The following is a 19,932-nucleotide window of genomic DNA, read 5'->3' as shown; positions in this document are numbered from 1 at the left end:
AGGTGCTTTATGATCTTCTGAGCTAGGCTCACATTTCCCCAAAGAAGGATTAGGGGTTGGATCCAAACGTCTACTCTTATGTTGCTCTGTATTCGCATCTCCAAAAAGAAGGATGGGAGTTACGATCATTTAAGTTTCAACATGTCTTTACCACTCAACAAATTCTCTTGGTTTCCCATTCCGTATTTTAACTTTATCTAAATGCTAGCACCACATGAGAATGAAATGTATGTATTTTTGTCAGAGCAACAATCTCTTATATCATCTTTGTTCCTCTGGCAATAACAATTTTGTTTAAAAAACTTTACCAAGCTAAAAATAGTTGCTCTATGTTGTCATAAAAAAGCATATTAAATACCTTTGGTAAAAATAGATATATTTAACAAGATTAGAAAAGCAAAACAGTTATAATGTCAAAGGGAGAATATAAAAATGTACACAATAAAACACATAAACCAACTTATAGATATAAGGCCATTCTTCTTTTCTGGTTCATCGCTTCCAAACCATGAATGCAGTTCTCTTCTTCTAGATGCTAAAGATTTTATTAAGAAATTTGGAGATCCAGTCCTTCAAAGGAATATAATATAAGTTTAATTCATGGCAACACCATTCCTTTTAAAAAACCAAGTTTGCAGGAGATAGAGCACTCTGGTTTATATATGTGATTATAAGAAAACAAATTCCACATTTCTCTGATTTTAGGCCCAGAACATGGAGCTTTAGAGTTAATAAGCAAGGCAACAGGATTATATGGTCATTTGCACAGTTTTTCCTGTACTACATTAACCTAAGCCTTCTCAAGACAACCGACATCTAGAACACAGCTAGCTGAGTAAGTACATGGTAACTCGGGAACTAGGTAGTGTTCTAGGGCACTTAAGTTTTTTCCATGATGGAAACTTTTTCTCCTGTCATTGGGCCTCCTCTCAAAAGAGCTGTTGTACAACTCCCAATTCCATTTGATGTCTCTTCTTTTACAACAGACTGTAAATCCTGAAGATGAAATGTCCCTGAAGCAAACAACTGAGATTATGGATGGAGAGAATGCATGAGTTCTAGAACAGAATCAGCCGCTGCGTTGTATGGGTTGGGCAGATTACTGCCAGGGGGATGTGGTTATCCTCCAGTGTTCCCTCTGCACACACAGTTACACTCCTCATGGTGCTCCAAAGCCACATCAGTGAGAGATTTATGTAATCCTCTGACTCCAATCTTTGGTCTCAATTGAAGAACCTGAAAGGAAAAAGTGTAATCCACCTTTAAAAATCAATCAATGCAATCACTGATTTTACAAACACATAAAACATCAGAAGATAAATCTTGGAACCCACAAAGATGAATACAGTTTCATTGTTTCACTTATTTTCTGAGTTGATACATTATCAACTTATTTCCTGCCCCTCAGGAGGTCATAAGTGGTCATGGCATAATATCAGAGAGAATTTCACCTTGATTCAAGTATCATGGGACCACCATGGCACAATACGTTTTCTGTTTATTGGTCTTTTTACACTCATTCATTTATGCATACACTGAACAAATATTTACACTTGAAGCAATGCATTCAAGTAGTGTAATATTCTGAAAAGAAACACGATCACTCTACAGCTGAGCTTGCTCAATTATGCCACTCATTAATTTTCTTGGCTACACTTCAAGTCCTCTATAAACTTGATGAGATGGATTAGATGTACTTCATAGACATCAGCCTCTGTCACAACTAACTTTCTACAGCTGCAGCCTACTGTACAGTATGTGGCAGTTTGGCAGTGAAAACAATAATGCTTCTATTTAATAGTTAATTCAAATTTTGGTTTTTCAGATTTTAATACAAATATAGCAAAATAGACACTGATAATTAGCAAATTTCTTTTAAATATTGAAAAAAGAGCTAATAATCTTATAAAAGATTATTTGCAGTATTTTAATAGAGCTACCTCTTCAATGCAGAATCAATTTTATTTTTATAACTGAAATGAGAAATTAAAAAGATTATTATTTCTTTAGTTTATGAACAAAGACCAGAGCATACAAAGTTGTCTGTTGACTATGACACAGATACCTCGATTTCTGACTGTGACAAAGACACTTTCATAGAATAACTTTGAAGAGACACCTTTCCTGAACATTTTCATTAATCCCCAAAAAGCAAAAATTAAGTCTTATGACTGGTTCTACTTGTAGCTTTAAAGAAAAATGGAGAATTATACCTTACTTGGATTAAGTGATCAGAGCAAAGATCAATTGGCTTACAGAGTGTTAAACACTATAATGTTTTTTACATACTTTGACTTACAAACATTCTATTAATTAATTGACATTTCTTATTCCTATTTATACAAGAGAACCAAATTTTAAAGAGGAATGAGCAGTTAGTATTTACACATCAGCAAAATATAAAGCATTAAAGTTAGATAGGTATAATTTTACAAAAAATTATAAAGATTATTTCATACTTTCTACCTATAGTGATAAAACTAAAAAGTCATATGAAACCTATGAGAAATAGTAACTCATGTAAGTATGTTTCTATTACACTTGAGAATTTTCGAATAAAATATTTGTCCATGTAGAACTTAACATGATGACTGTTATTATTGTTTTAATGTGTCATACAGGCTAACTATTTTGAACTATTTATTGTGGCTTCAAAATTATCTACTCTCTAGGATGCTATTGTCTTATTTTTTGCAACCATATTACCAATATATTTTGGGTTAGGTTGAGTAGCTAGATAAGTTGCAATACTGGTATAGCCAAATTTTTTCTACCTCCATTTGAATACATCTTACAAGTTGGTAGATAATTTTATAGTCATGAGTTAACCATTCTAGGCTACAATTTTATAATACTTTCCATTACCCATGCTTATATTAACATCCATTTATGAGGCCCAGAGAAAGAGCATAAGGCCTTAAACAATCTGCCATTCAAGCATATGATCATAGCATCAAATACCTTTTGTCCCACATGCACTAAGTGCTATCTTGGCATCTCTACTGCCTGCAATTCCTGGCACCTCCAGTTATCTCTGGCTCTACCACAAAATAGGGTAGTTTCCCCCTGAAAGCATATATATATATATATAATTATAGTAGCAACCCCTGAAGAGCATTAGGACCCCAACTTGTGTGTCTTATTTAAGAGTGTTCACTTGATTGAGCACATGTGCAAGCACCACAACTAAAGGAGTGTGAAGCTTGGTGAGCAACATCACGGCCAATTGTAAGAATATCATAACCTGACTGTGAGTCCTGGCAGGCCTCCATAGCTAGGCATGGGTGTAGATTCCAGCAGCACAACAAAAGGGACAACAACAAAAGGAAGAGGTTGGATGGGAATACATATTGATTATCACTCGAAATAAAAAATAAATCTAGATTGTAAAAATAAAAGAGTCAGAGAGTAGCTAGTTAATAAGCCCTAACATGCTAGCTCTTGTTTCAACTGCTGCAAATATCAACTCCTCAAAAACTTCACACTAAATTAAGAAAACTCAAAATACTCTTTCCAGGTGAGACGATCATAATCAATGCACAGGGGATAAAATAATGTACTCAAAATTACACGGCTAATAATGCCACATCATTCCCTGCAATTCCCACTTTAAAGTTTCTGTTCTGAAACTCAATGTTATAATTGAATCTCAATTGCTTGCAACAAAAAGTAAACATTAATTATGAAATATTAAAGTTCCTGGAGATATCTGAGTTCATTTAAATACAATGTTTGTGTTTTGCTTTTCTGATAACTTTGGTTTGATGATAGAGAAAGCACATCTGGTTAATAGAGAAGGTATTTAGAAATTTTTTTGTGGCTAAAATGATTTCCAATAGAAAATAGTTGGTAGTTATATCAGTAAAGTATTACTATCACTGATATTAATATATAAAAACAGTATGAAATAGCAAGCATTAGTGGGCTCGGAGAGGTGGTGCTAGAGGTATGGTGCTAGCCTAGGACACACCATGGTTCGATTCCCTAGCATCCCATATGGTCCCCCCAAGTCAGGAGTGATTTCTGAGTGCATAGCCAGAAGTAACCCCTGAGCATCAATGGGTGTGACCAAAAACAAAACAAAACAAATAGCAAGCATTAGTAATAAAACAACATAACAATGTTTTTTTTGGGTCACACCCAGCAACGCTCAGGAGTTTCTCCTGGCTCTGCTCCTGGAAGGCTCAAGGGACCTTATAGGATGCCGGGATTCAAAATATGGTCAGTCCTGGATCGCTTGTGTGCAAAGCAACACCTACCGCTGTGCTATCTTTCTGGCCCCAAATTTTATGAGACTTTATGTTGTAAGTTTGGTTTTGATTACAATGGTTAAATAAGAATAAATAAAAATGCAAAAAGAAATAAAAATAAAGGAGATTCTGTTACATTATGAAATTAATTTTGATGGCTGTTTAGAGATACTTGTGTAACAGAAATAGAGAGGTGAGTAATATTAGAATTTATGATTTCTGTCTTTGTTTCTGACTTTATCACAAAGTAGGATAATGTTCAAATTGAAAATATAAACCAATATCATCAAAAAGCATCAAGGTAAGTTTCATTTTAAAGGAGTAAAGTTTTGGGGCCGGAGAGATAGCATGGAAGCAAGGCGTTTGCCTTGCATGCAGAAGGATGGTGGGAATCCTGGAATCCCATATGGTCCCCTGAGCCAGGAGCGATTTCTGAGCATAGAGCCAGAGTAAGCCTTGAGTGGCGCCGGATGTGACCCAAAAACCAAAAAAAAAAAAAAAAAACGGCGTAAACTTTTTAAATCCAGATGGTGTCATTTAACGACAATAACTCTGGAAGTATTAATTTTCTTGAAAGTTATTTTTATTTATTTGAATGTAAGAATTAGGTTCAGACCATATTTCCAAAATGTAAAAATGCAAAAAATAGAATTTTTAAATTATTGATTTCCATATGGCGCTTTGATACTTCATAAAAGAGTATCACAGAAAATTTATGATTCACACAAAGCATTAAAAAGATTAGATGTGGGGCCGGGTAGGTGGCGCTGGAGGTAAGGTGTCTGCCTTGCAAGCGCTAGCCAAGGAAGGACCTCGGTTCGATCCCCCGGTGTCCCATATGGTCCCCCCAAGCCAGGGGCGATTTCTGAGCGCATAGCCAGGAGTAACCCCTGAGCGTCAAACGGGTGTGGCCCAAAAACCAAAAAAAAAAAAAAAAAAAGATTAGATGTGACTATTAATGGAGATCTTAAGAAATAGATAAACATGTATAGTATAAAACCATGCAATTATTTTACATGCATTCATTAGAAACATTTGTGAGTAATTTACAGTAATCTATGAAGGAAGCATGGATAAACAGATGACAGAAACAGCTATATAGATTTGTATACCATTGTATAATGGACACATATTAACTCCACTCAAAGGCTAGAGAATGATGAATAATGGATAGTAGCAGTTCTCTGGAAGAAGCTAATGGTGCCCCATAGCTCACAGACATAACCTTTATCTGACAATTTCTTTCTTTTCTCTCCACTGTGTAATTCAGATTATGATGGGGAAGTAAAGATAATCTCAGCACATGGTACAGGTTTTTAAACTCAGGGTCTCTCATCTACCCTGTCCACATTCTAAGTCACTGAACTATCTTGTTGGCCTCTCGGTCCTTGTTTCCCAAAAACCACTAACACTGAGGCTGTCAGGATTACAGATACTCCTCGCTTAACGACCTACCTGTTTAGCGACCACTCACACTTACGACCATCTCTTCACCGTAATTTTATTTTATTTTTAAATATCCTTTTTCCATCTTGTACACTCCACAATACAATACTGTGGTTTTTGGTGCTTTAATGTACCTACTTTACTAACTGTATGCTCTGTAATACATCGCAGTACTGTGTGTAAATTACACAACCTATGCAAATTAAAACAAGTGGAAGTTTTTAGTTTGGTCTTTCTTTGGTTATTTTACTTATTCAGAATACTGTATTGTCAAGTACTATGCATATACTGTATTACTGTATACAGTACATGCAGTTCCTCACTTAACAACCAATTTGCTTAACGATTGAGTCCCTGAAATGGAACTTGGTCATTAAGCGAGGAGTATTCGTACTTCAATCTTTGTAGTTGGCATTAGGGTGTGAACCTGCAGCCCATGATGTCAGGTGTTTTAGTTACTAAGCGCTCTTCTAATCCTTCTCCATTTGGATCACATATATTGAGACTTTCACCCAATTTTACTCCCAAAAGAACACATTTATTGGATTGCTGCAAATAAACACTTCCACTTTATTATGTAGCTAATCCATAATGTTTAATGTGATGATACATTTTTTCTAATTCCTTTATGCCTGGGTTTTAATTATCTTAATTTGAAAAAAAAAAACAACCTATTTGATAAACATTCCCTTTCATTTTATAAATGAAGCATTTCCTTTCTTCTCAATTCTATTACAGACACACAGTTTTGTTATTCTCAAAGACAAAAGACACCAAAAAGAACTCCCACAAAAAGTGTTATACTTACCTCATGATATTTTTTAGTTACTTTGATTGGGACACATTGGCATTCATTGCAGTTTTGGAGACAACAGGCACAGTTTCCACCACAGCGTTTAACCAGGAGACAACCTGGCCAGAATATGCTGTCTGTTCTCTTGAGTTCTTCTCTTATGGACACTGAGAAGTTACGAGGTGTGCAGCTGTACAAACTTACTTCCTCCTTTAAAAGGTTCAGATCCACCACTAGGTGGTAGAAAAATAAAGAAAAAAATTGAACCGAAAAGTATTTCATAAAATTGTTTTCACAAAGGAATCTAACTATTTCATTAACTTGCACAGATATGCTTATTTTTAGTAGGCTTTAGGGCCTATGACATTAGCAAGCTGGACTTTTATTTTATAATGCACAAAGCTTCTTTATGACTTAGTAACCAATAAAGTAATGCCATTGTGTAACATGAAGAACAGAGCCAACAAAAGTTGAGAGATATAAATCGGAAACTTAATAGAGAAAAGGGGCTACACCTTTAACCTTTATGTTAGTGTAAACAAGGAGAGCATTTGAGAGAAGAATAGAAGAATACTTTGACTAAAATTCAAATGCGATGTAAAAAAAATTCCTGTGAAATTAAAGTAAAAGAACTTACACAAGCCTAGCAACAGAACATTCTGTAATCTTTCTAGAAATAGGAATCATAACATAAAAATTTAATTTCTGAAGAACATTAGTGTAAGTGGGAAACAATGATACATTTTGTAAGAGCAAGAGTTGTTCCGAAGCACTCCTTGGGTACATGTTAAAACTTAAAACTAGAATATGTCAACTTTCATTTCTTAATTTAAAAAAATTATTTGTTTGAGGGCCACACTGGCATGTTCAAGGATATTACTCCTGCCTCTGCACTCAGGAATCACTCCTAATGAGACTTGGGGATCATATGGGATGGCTGGGGTTTGAACTCAGGACAGCCACATGCAAGGCAAGAGCCCTACCCACTGTACCACTTGGGCACCTACATCAACTTGTTGCTCATCATCATCTAAAGGATAAAAGAAATGTTTTTTTTTTGCTTGTTTATTTTTGTTTTTTGGGCCACACCCGGTGACGCTCAGGGGTTACTCTGGCTATGCACTCAGAAGTCACTCCTGGCTTGGGGGACCATATGGGACGCCAGGTGATCGAACAGCGGTCCATCCTAGGCTAGCACTGGCAAGGCAGACACCTTACTGCTAGTGCCACCACACTGGTCCTATAAAGAAATGTTTAATTTAGAGACATTACCTCTTATTTTAGCAAGTTAATTAACTGTGTTGTGCATTATTTTTTTAAAGGTATCTACTTGTGATGATCAAAGAAAAAAATCCTTTTATTAGAGATGCAGTATCTCAAAGAACCACAATTTTTTTTGTTTTTTTCGGGCCACACCCATTTGATGCTCAGGGGTTACTCCTGGCTAAGCGCTCAGAAATCGCCCCTTGTTGGGGGGACCATATGGGATGCCCGGGAATCTAACCGCGGTCCTTCCTTGGCTAGCGCTTGCAAGGCAGACACCTTACCTCTAGTGCCACCTCGCTGGCCCCAAGAACCACAATTTTACTATTTACAAATATTTTCTTTATAGATTTTGGGGTCAGCAGTGTTTAGGGATCACTTCTGGAGGAGGTCATGAAAACAAATGTGTTACTAAGCATCAAACCTGGGTCTGCTACTTGCAAAGTAAGTGCCCTATTTGCTATTCTATCTCTCCAGCCCAATTAAAAAAAAATCAAGGGTCAATTCTTTAAAGTGACAAGGTAATTAATAAATAAACTTTCTTTTACTTGTATATGATATCCTTATAAAGAAATAATATCTTAAAGATATCCGGGACCGGAGGGATAGCATGGAGGTAAGGCATTTGCCTTTCATGCAGAAGGTCAGTGGTTCAAATCCCGGCATCCCATATGGTCCCCCGTGCCTGCCAGGAGCGATTTCTGAGCGTAGAGCCAGGAGGAGTAACCCCTGAGCACTGCCGGGTGTGACCCAAAAACCAAAAACCAAAAAAAAAAAAAATTAAAATTAATTAAAAAATAGAAAAAAAAATAAAAAGATATCAAAGGAAATCAATAAAAGTATTTTAAGAAAAATATTGTTAGTTATACATGTTGCTAGAAATGGTAAACTATATATGGATAAACCAACATTAATCAAAACAGGGAGGCATCAAGAAAATGCTAACTGAATATTTTCAGAGTAGCATCTAGCTAATTAAGCATGCTTTTCTAACTTTATTGAAAATCATTGTTTTAACTACTTACATAGTTCCCTTTCATCTGAAAAAAGAAATCTTGTAAAGTAAAAATTTAATATTAAAAAGGAAATGAGTTCATACTCTTGACTACTATAAAAAGCCAACTTATCTCCAATAAAACCCACCAGATAATTAGGTTAATGATATTATATAATTTACCTGATTTCATCTTGCTGAACTAATACTATACATGCATATTGCTCCATTTACTAAAGTGAATCATGAATTTATCAGCAACTTCCTTCTCCAAGTTCATATCTAAACAAGTGGGTGGGTAAAAGCTAAACATATCCACATATATAAAAATTGGTGGCCAACATTTCCAGTGCTTATTGAAGAGTTAGACTTCAGAATGTGGATGAAGCTCTTAGCTTTCAAAGGGTATTCATCTCCCTCACAAAGTTTTATACACACTATTTCATGAAACTAGAAAATGAAATTGTATATGTTCATTTTAAATGTTTACTTAACCACAATAAAAGGTTAGATAGATTTCCCCAGTGAACTAAGTTATGATACATGCTACAATGCGAAATTTTAAACACACTTTCAACTTAGCTTCCACTCATTTATCATGTTTGACACAAAAGTCAAAAGCTCTTTTAAGTACCAGTAAAGCCCGACTTAGAAACAGGATTTTTTACCCTTTCTATAGAAAGTATGAATGAAAACTCTGAACCAGAGAAAAGCAAAAAATACCCAAAAACATAAACAAAAAGGAAACAAAAATATTATTGTAGTCTATATCAAACTAAAAATACAATTAAAAATGAGTTTGGCATATCTTATTTGAAATTTATATTCCTATTTTCACTGTTTGGCCTTCAAGTATTCAAGAATTCTGCAGAAATTACAAGCTTAAAAAATAAAGAAAGAAGAAAAAAGAGAAAGAGCACGCATATACACGTAAACTCAATTCTAAATATATGAAAGCTTCCCATGGCAAACATATTGTAAAGTAAAATACTGCATTTAGATTATTTGCTTTCTTTTTTATAAGTCTATCCTGAAAACAATGTAGTTAATCTTTTAGAAGATTGAAGATTTATACATGTGACCAATAACAGTGTGTTTGAGGCAGATTTTCTTGCCAATTTTCTTACCAATATTACAAGCTTTACTTCAAAGAGTAATATTTAAAGAAGTACTATAGCGACTTAAAAATGACGGTCACATTCTATAAAGATATCTATTACTATAATGCCATCTCAGGGTGGTCTTTATAAGATTAATGTGGTAACTCTGTGATATGTTTACTCAGTGGAAAAATGTATTTCAATGTCTAATTAGAAGCTTTTAAACACTTTACTCCCTGTTCCTTTGTAAAAAGACTCTTGGGAAGCGAGTTGGGTTTTGTCTACATAGATGTTATCCCACACCTGCGTCTTAGTTTATGTAAAGTTCCAAAAATATACATTGCTTTTCTCACACTTACTGTATGCTTAAAAAGTTAATAGTTTTGGCAAACTCTAAAGGGCTTCAATTTGGATAGTGTTAAATGAATATTTGAAAGATCTGCTTCAATGCTGGATGCTATTAAATGCTTACTAGTCTCTGGCCAAATCTGCCTTGAGTACCAGGAAGATAAAGACATAGCTACAGGGAAGATTGTGTTTTAGGCTAGAATCTTCCCCAATCTACAAAGTTAGAGCTAAATTGGAACCTGGCTTAATCCCATTGTCTCTTCTTAATGACAAAGCCTTTATAATAGACTGATATTGTGCTAACAAAGGCTATATTCAGAGTTTCACTAAGTTGGTAGAGTTTCATTTTCCTGCTCCTAAGTGAGACTAGAGAGAAGGGAAACATTTCTAAGTTTTTTTTAACCAAGATCAAATTTTCTAACCATGGAACCACTTTCAGCATCTGGACAAGATTCGCTACCCAAGTACTTGAACACTGATTTCAAATGCTGCTGAAAGAAAACCACGACTGTTGGCATAGCAAAATACCTAGGTTGGCAAGTCTGAACATGACCTGCTGAGATTAAAGCTCCTGATCCAAAAAAAAACTGTAATTCTTAGCAGGAAACAGGCAGAAATCTGGTTCCCTTCTGACAAGATTTAGAAGAGCAAATGTGGTGTGCAATTTTCCCCATAAATGGCTCACGTTCCCCAACTACTGTTCTTTCTATATAACTTCTCAGCATTGCCATTCCACTCTCTAAAGAGTTCTTAGACAGGCTTCAAGGGTTTTGATAGACAGAAACAGATTTTTGAGTGCATACTTATAATTATATAGTCATTTTTATTACATTTTCATTGTGCCTTGATATAAGAGCTTTTCCGTTTTAATATTAATAGGAAAATTTGATAGCTTTAATGACAACTTAGATTTGTTTTCTATTTTAACTATGTATAATTAAACTTAGTATCATCACTTTGATTCTTCGAAAGAGATAAACACATATTTATAAACACATAAGTCATTTCAGAAGCAAACATACATATTTTTATATGTTTTATATAGATGGAAAAATTATAGTGGTGTGGGTTAACTTTGGTGATTTTTTTGCTTCGATTCCTATTTTAGACAACAATACTTCTATCATAATGTAACTAAAGGGAATCATTGTTAGTTTTAATAGTCAGAAAAACTCTGGGCCTGGAATTTGGAAACATCTATAATTGTGACTCAAAGAGATTCATTAGTTAATGATGTGATAGGCTTCTATAGTCTGACTTTAGAAATTAAGATAATTTCCCTTAAATCTCTAAATTGAGCTACCCCAAATATTAGATTTTAACAAGCAATAGTTCTCATAAAATGCAATGGATGATTTTACTCTGTAATGATATCTTTGAAAAAAAGAAATAACAGGAATTTTCAGTGTCCCCTTTAATCCCTGAAGCTCAAGGAGTATCCCCTTTTGTTTATTTGTCTTCTTATTTAATATATGCATATGCTCAAATGTTACAGAATTTGCTTACTTAAATATATTGCTGAAGAATTTTATATTCTATTTATGAGAAGCAACAGCAGGAGAATACAGAACAGTAGCTGCTAAGAAAAATCAGGAAGTTCTAATAAGAAAATAGCTCTTACCTTTAGATTTTCTTCCAAAAACAAAGGCTTTGCCAAGAAGTTTCCAAGCTGGCCTATACAGATCTTCTAAATCCAACTGCCATCTATCTGGTTCAAGATACCGAATAAGGTCTTCCAATGTACTAAAGGCAGTAACAGCATTATTGAGTAGATCCAGTGGCAAAGCTGCTGGGGGTAATACTGAAGGACTTACAGCTTCTGTGAATTGCTGGAAGTAAAATTAACCTTTAGTTAATTGCTAAAATATTTCAAGATACTGCTTCATTAACTACTACAAAAGGTAAAACATATACAGTCAGTCCAAGTGGGAAGTAATTAATTATTCTGTGAAGATTTCATGCAAATGAATTCATATTTTGAGTCATTTCTAAGAAAAATATTGGCTTTCATTAATTGTATACCATGGTGAATATGACTATCCATTCCTTAAATTAAAAAAAAAGAAACTAAGGCATTGATCCTAGAATTTATTTTCACATATTCATAATAGAATTTATAATACAACTTATAAAATATTAATTTTTCTTGTTTCAACCATTACATTTATTCAATCTAGAAAATATCTCTGTAGCTAAGCAAATTAGTATCAAATATGTTAAAAATAAAAAGTAACTATTCATAAAAAATTACAACAATATAGGGCAAACCACTTGACACTAAAAGGTTAGTTAATCCAAATAAAAACATCCTTACCATAAAAGATGAGTTTGATAACTTTGCTCATATGTACATATAACACACACACACACACACACACACATAACAAATAGTGTCAAAAGACAGAAAAACACTAGAAATACAATAAGGAAATTAGATCTGGTTTCCGAAGCAAACAAAATCAAAATTAAAAGTGTCCTAAATATCAAGAATTACTACCATAATTTTAAGGAGACGGTTGTTTCTGTTAATTTTTCTTTTTACATTTATTTTTTTACTTTCAGCATTTAAAAAGAGAAGGGTTTCTTCTGGAGGTAAGGTAATATGATAGCCATTTATGCTAATTGCAGTATGTTTAAAACATTATCAGACCTACTATTTCTTTCTATCCTGGTTATTTGCATCTTGATCTTGCTAATAAAGACCAGGTAGAACAATATCTAACTTTGTCCCATTTGCTTTTGTCTCTCTTTATTTCTTTTATTCTAAATTGTCTATACTGTTTTACTACCTTCCTAAAATAAATGATCACGGTTCATAAGATACACCTAATTAAATGCCTGAATTATTTTTCATCTTGAAGAAAAATCCAAATTTTTTACCCTGTACTCAGGATCCTCATAATTTCACTTTTGTTTATCTTTCCCGTCTAATCTTTTACTCATCAAAGACATAGAATTTTGTTTCAATCAGCACAGGTCATACTCATTTCACTCCTACCCATGCTAAATTCAAACTCTCCCTTTTTTGATTCATATAATAAATCCTTACCATTTATAATGGTCTTTATTAAACCCAAATTATCCATGAAACTTTTTTAGTAAGAGTCTATTACTGTCTTAGGTTTGTCAATTGTGTTCTATTTGAAAAATACTCTTTCTTTCTGAATTATCCAGTAGGTACAGGTTTGAAAAAGATTTGGCACTTCGAAAAGGAGGAAAAGGGCCTTGATCCTCTATCTAGCAGGGGTCCTCAAACTTTTTAAACATGGGGCCAGTTCACTATCCCTCAGACCATTGGAGGGTGTGACTATAGTAAAAACAAAACTTATGAACGAATTCTTATGCACACTGCATATATCTTATTTTGCAATGAAGAAACAAAGCAGATACAAACACAATATGTGGCCCGCGAGCCATAGTTTGAGGACCACTGCTAGAGGATATATATGTATATATATATATGTATATATATGTATGTGTGTATGTATGTATATATATATATATAGTTCCTATATATATAGGATATATAAAATAAAGAGTCTATAGTTTCAGTCTGATAGGACACAAAGCATTGGAGGCACAAAGTTTCCCTATCCATGAAAAGATGGAATTTATTATAGAGCATAACCAGCAGAAATCAATGTGGCAATCTTTACTGAATGCCAACTTCATTAATTTATTAAATTTCTAATTTCAAAAATGTCAAGATTTTGCTAAAATATGAGTACTGTGATGTTTTTGATCACTCTATAATATCCTGTCCTCATTGTTAAGCTTTTTAAACTGCATAAATTTTAACTGTACAATGATTATAGTCAAAATAAAATTTAATATACCATAAGCCTATGTATTTATTCCCAACATTTGTAACTGTTGAAAAACACATGTCACCTTGATAGTGATATTATGATTATGAAATTATGATGCAACTAAAATACTATCTAATAAAATGTAATTATTTAACCAATTTGGTTAGTACTTATAAAAGTAGGAAAAGGTTAATGCAAACAGTTTACCCTATTTTTAAAGTATAAAGCAAAATTTATATGAACAGATAAGCTGAAAACTAAGAGTCAGTATTACTCAAAGAATACTGTTATTAATCATAACTAAAGTATACAAAATTTGTGAGTTGCAGTAATTAATAAATAGAAATTGAATGCAAAAGGAAAGTAATATTTGCCAAAATTGCCAAAATATTGAAGTGTAGATGTACATTTCAGATATGACAAAATTGTTTCTTTTCCATCCAACCATAATTCAAGCAAAAAGACAACCCTATTTTACTACCAATGTGTAGGAGATTCACTGTATAAGCATTCTTTTTGAAGTAATGTAAAGTACATTTCCTCCTAAAATCTATATTTCTGGGGTTAAGTTTAAAATATTTATACGAAACAGCAAACTAAAATAAGCTTTTGGGAGTGAACAAGCAAAACATGCTTACTGGAGTTCAATGGAGTATCAGATTATCCACACATTCAAATGACAAAGGTCGAAAAAAATAGCTTCTTGTATGATAAATTCATTATTGAACTGATAAAGTTCTATCTTTTAAATAATGCAATCAATGCAACACACTCAGCCATCTCTACCCACCTCCCCACCAGGAGAAAGAACTGACTTTCTTCCTCTGAATTAAAATAATCCATTTTTGGGCATAAAAGAGGAAGCAATACTTTCTTTTAAGAGCTTTCTGTTAAATGTCATCTACCCTCTGGCTCCAGAAACAAACAAGTCATTCACTGTCAACTTTTTTTTTCAAAATTGTATTAGAAATATTACCAGAGAATAGAAGAAATAACCAAAAAAAGGAAAAGGGAAAAAGTTTTCTGATTTTTGAGTTCTTATTTTTTCTTCTATTCATCAAAGTCCTTCCTTCTCTCTCCAACAGAATGTCCTTTTCGCCTGAATTCAATATCTACCATATTCTAACAATATCTTTTCTATTGAATCTTGGCAGGGCTGGAGATATAGCATAGGAGTAGGATGTTTGCCTTACACACAGCTAATCCAGGATGGATGGTGGTTTGAATGGTGCCACCCCATATGGTCCCTTGAGCCTGCTAGGAGCAATTTCTGAGCGCAGAACCAGGAATAACCCCTGAGCACGGCCAGGTGTGACCCAAAAAACACACATACACACCCCAAAAAAGAAACTTAGCAATGAAAAAGGTATGAAATTGAAATTTAAAAGAAAATTCAAAATAACAAATTAAATTGGATTTGTACATTCTCACTAACTTGCATAAAATGCTACCATAGAAAGATATTAATGACTAAATTATGGATTTAGTGAGTAAATATGATATGAATAATAGATGCTTATCAGAATTTCTAAGTACTCTCTAGTGTAAACAATGAAAACAAACAACTTTTTAGTCATTACCTGCAGTATAGTAATGATAATATGGCTGACTTCTAAACCTAGCCAAACCCTTGCAGGGTGATGTAACTACTTACTTTGAATGTATAGGTAGAAAAGAGCAGAACATCAATCTAAAAATGTATGCCCCGTTAATGCATTTCGAAAACGTGTGTGGCATGTGCTTAAATTGCCTATCCATAATGAGCTATCTCAAATACCCTGATGAAAGTCATTCTGAATGATCAGATGATAGGAAAGAAGGACTGTGATGGGAGTTAATGAGCCTTGACTCCATTTCTATAGTTGTTTTCATTTGGACAAAGACTAAAACCCCCTGAGTCTCAGTTTCCCCTTCCATAAAGATTGACTGCTAAATTGAGTGACCTTTGAGATTCTTTCTAATCTTTACCATGGGGGATTAAATGTAACACAATCCGGAAAGTTCATTTCATTCACCTCCGCACCAACACTGATCTCTTTTCTCTGTGATGACAGCCACTTCACAGGTTGAAGCTCTGCTCAGCAACCTCACTGTGGTTTTGATCTGTTTTCCTGGATACTGGTGAGGCCAAATGTCCTTTAAGGAGCTGTGGGCCACCAGGATATCTTCTTGGGAAAATGTCTATCCAGTTTTTCTGTCTACTTTTTAATCAGAGCTTGGTTTTTTTTTTTAAGGTATTGAGTTATATCAACTCTTTAAACAATTTGGATATTAACCCTTTTCTAACTTATGGCTTACAAATATTTCAACACATTCCATAGGATGCCTTTTTTATTTTGTTGGTTGTTACTACTGCTGGACAGACTTATGTTTTCAGGTTGACTAACTCAGTTTTTCTTGTTTTGGCTTGTGCTCACTGGTATCATACCTCCCAAATCCTTATATATGCATTGTTGACACAAATGTAAAGTGTGTCAACACTGAGAAAGACATTAAAGAGGTTCCCCCCAAAAATATTACTACTAAAATGTAGATATACTTATAATTCTATTGTTAGATACAAATCCAAAGGAAGTTAAATAAAATAACAAAACAATTATCACTGGTATTCCCATATTCACTGTCTGAAAAACAATGGCTCAAGGTAACTGGGCTATGAAAGCAATCAATCTGATTGTCTTTCAATAAATAATTGGGCAAAAAAGTGTACTATACATCTCTGCAAAGGATATTATTTGGCATGAAATTTAGGAGATCATTCATTTTTGGATTGTGCGGGTGGGCCTTAAGAGCCAAGAGATATCAGGAAATCAGAAATGCTAGCTAAATGATAGCACTTATGTGTAAAATTTTAAAAAAAGCAGATTAATAAAGCTAAAGAACAGGGAACAGGAATGGATTAATTGGTGGATGTTGGTGAAGGGTACAAACTTAATCTTAAATGGGTAAGTTCTTTAGATGTAAAACCCAATGTTTGGGGCCATATCTCTCATTACTGCATGTAATGTAAGAATGTAAAGTTTCTAAAAGATTAGACCTTACATATTCTATTTCTTCTCCACAATATAGCAATTATGTGGCATGCAGAGGTGATCACTAATATTATATGATTAAATTAATTCAATGCTGTATTTAAGCACATGGGCCAGCACTTGCACAGTTGGCTGTTACTTAACACAGTTCACAGCATCAACATCAAGGTGTTAATTATAACTTAATTTAAAACTAACAGAAATAGAATTCAAGAGAGCTTTAACAAAATTATCTTCCAGAAAAATAAATCTTCAAAAGCAAAAAACAAACTTTGTAAGTCTACAGTAGGGCTGAGCTGTATTTTATCTTTGGTTGTGTTTTGTTATTTTTTACTTTTTTTTTGAGGGGAGACACCCAGAGTTTCAGGGCTCACTTCTGGGTTTGCTCTCAGGGATTCCTCGTGGCAGACAAAGAGGACCACAGGGCAGTTCTGAGAATCAAACCCAGGTCAGCTGTGTGCAAGGCAAATGCCATAACCATTCTGCTATAAGCCTAGTCACTAATTAAAAAAAAAAATCTTACCCACTACTCTGGTTATTAGAGAACTTTGGAAGACATGGCCCTAGGATACACTTAAAAGATCTAATGCTGCTTTATTTTGGGCTTTCAGATGCACATGAAGTGAACTTTGCCTTTCAAGAATCCAAATATTTCTAGAAAGGCAAATTAACACACAGGAAGCTGTGTGGCTGTGAAAATGGGAAAGAAGTTCATGTCTAGAGAAGGAAACTAATATGATTTTAGTAACTATAGATAGATTGCATTGAATTACATACTTTTTTTTTTGGTTTTTTTTTGGGGGGGGGGCCACACCCGGCGGTGCTCAGAGGTTACTTCTGGCTTTCTGCTCAGAAATAGCTCCTGGCAGGCATAGGGGACCATATGGGACACCGGGATTCTAACCAACCACCTTTGGTCTTGGATTGGCTGTTTGCAAGGCAAACGCCTCTGTGCTATCTCTCCGGGCCCAAATTACATACTTTTTAAATAAAAGTAGTGATTACTATTCTACTTCTCAGGACTTCCAAATGAAACTTTGAGGGAGATGGGCCAGTAAAGATACAATTTTGTTAAAAAAAGATCTTTACGGTGGACCCTAGATCTATATTTAATAATTTTAAATATAATAATGATTGCATGAGTCCACATATACCATGGAGAAAGGACTGAACAGAAAGAATTCCACTAACAGATTTTGAACTTTTAGTTTTTGGAAATGCAAGGTAGTAAATTTCTATTTAACTTTGCAGTATCTGGTACATGGCTAATAAAGCACTAGCTCTGATAACACAGCCCTCTAGTTACTACCTGATGCGTCTATTTTAGAAGCAAACAGATTAATATCAGATTATGTCCATTAAATCATTTAACAAACACTTATTTAAAAGCCTATGAAGAGGCCTCCTAATGCTTACTACAGACTGTTTTCTTTACACTGACTGTATAGAATGAAGAGATACAGTAAATGCACCCCATATTCACCTCAGTCCAGGCCCTTTGCCTGGTCTTATTGTGAATGGGGGGACATGGAGATGGAGCCTATGAAGAGTATGCTATGAACAAGAGGCCAAAAGCCTTTGCCTTAGAAAACACAGCCTTTCTAAGACAAGAAATCTAAAGATAATTTTCATAGTAAAGTTTTTCTCTAGCAACTGACCCCAAGATCTCCCATTCCAAAGTCAAACTGAAAATGTGTTATTATAAATCACAGAAATAAACCAACAAGTACCACATAAATCTTGGAGAGGACAGGTATAAAAAGTGAACTTAAATGGCAGCCATGTGTTCACACAATATAGTGACCATACAAATTTGTGTTATAAAGTTGAGATAGCTGTCGGGATGTGTAAATATATTTCATAATTGATTTTTCCATCCTTTCTTTGGAAATAGGCAAACAAATAAAACAAAAATAAAACCCATATAAAATATAAGGATACAAAACTCCCCATAATTTTACTGTTTTTTTCCTCCTACTTTTTCTGGCTACCTTAAATACTTATTCCACTTATTATCATCTTTTCTATTCCTTCAAAAGGGAAAGTTACTTCCTGCCTCAAGTTCTATCTAAACTGCATATATAATCTCATAGTTGTAACTTATCTCAAAGAAAACCATAGCTTGACCTTTTATTAGTATTTTTTTTTGCTGAGTGTAAATATAAAACCAGCAATTACAATGAATTTTCCCTACAAATATATATACACACAAAATGTTTACCTGCTATATCATAGCAACTATTACAAAACTTTTAGGACCTCTGAAGATTTATTTTATAGCTCTTTTAGATAACTGCATAGAGTAAATTACAAACAGATAAGGGGGCTTTCACTTTATCTATACCTCTCAGAAAATTGTTTTATATTTTAATGCGATGGTTATTAACATATCAGATATATCATATTACAGGTATAAAACAACAAAAACTAGTTTCATGTTAGAGCCCTAAAAGATGTCTCTAACCTCATTTATGTTGTTTCATTGTAATACAGTATATATAGACATGAGTGTTCATGAGTTTAAAGAACAGAATGGGCAGGAAGACAGAAATCCTTGCCAGGAACAACTGAAGAGAGGTTTTGCAAAATCAAAAGAATGTCTTGCCCTCTGTCCTTATCTGAATTCAACCAAAAAGTTATCTGGGTCATGTTTTTAACTTATTATTTATTTATTTATTTATTTATTTATTTATTTAATATTTTTGGTTTTGGGTCACACCCTGTGGCGCTCAGGGGTTACTCCTGGCTCCACGCTCAGAAATCACTCCTGGCAGGTACTGGGAACCATATGTGATGCCAGGATTCGAACGAATGACCTTCTGCATGAAAGGCAAATGCCTTACCTCCATGCTATCACTACGGCCCCTTTAACTCATTTCTAATCCAGAAAAAAAAAA

General features: G+C 34.1%; 1 protein-coding gene and 1 non-coding gene across 2 annotated transcripts in view; one reads left to right on the top strand and one right to left on the bottom strand.

Annotated features, from left to right (window-relative positions):
• Positions 1-378: 378 nt before the first annotated feature.
• PDGFC (platelet derived growth factor C) overlaps positions 379-19,932 on the bottom strand; it is a 218,649-nt gene continuing 199,095 nt past the window's right edge. The window contains exons 4-6 of the mRNA XM_049769629.1: positions 11,816-12,023; positions 6,505-6,722; positions 379-1,236 (exon numbers count right to left, since the gene is read on the bottom strand). Of these exons, the coding sequence (XP_049625586.1) occupies positions 1,120-1,236; positions 6,505-6,722; positions 11,816-12,023 (543 nt within the window). The 3' untranslated portion in view covers positions 379-1,119. The remainder of the gene's footprint in view (positions 1,237-6,504; positions 6,723-11,815; positions 12,024-19,932) is intronic.
• LOC126005136 (small nucleolar RNA SNORA51) lies at positions 18,435-18,566 on the top strand. The gene has a single exon (XR_007494310.1). It is a non-coding gene; the product is annotated as a small nucleolar RNA SNORA51 (small nucleolar RNA).

The sequence above is a fragment of the Suncus etruscus genome, chromosome 3 (genome assembly GCF_024139225.1).
Source record: "Suncus etruscus isolate mSunEtr1 chromosome 3, mSunEtr1.pri.cur, whole genome shotgun sequence".
NCBI lineage: Eukaryota > Metazoa > Chordata > Mammalia > Eulipotyphla > Soricidae > Suncus > Suncus etruscus.
This window is presented reverse-complemented; position numbering and strand designations above follow the sequence as displayed.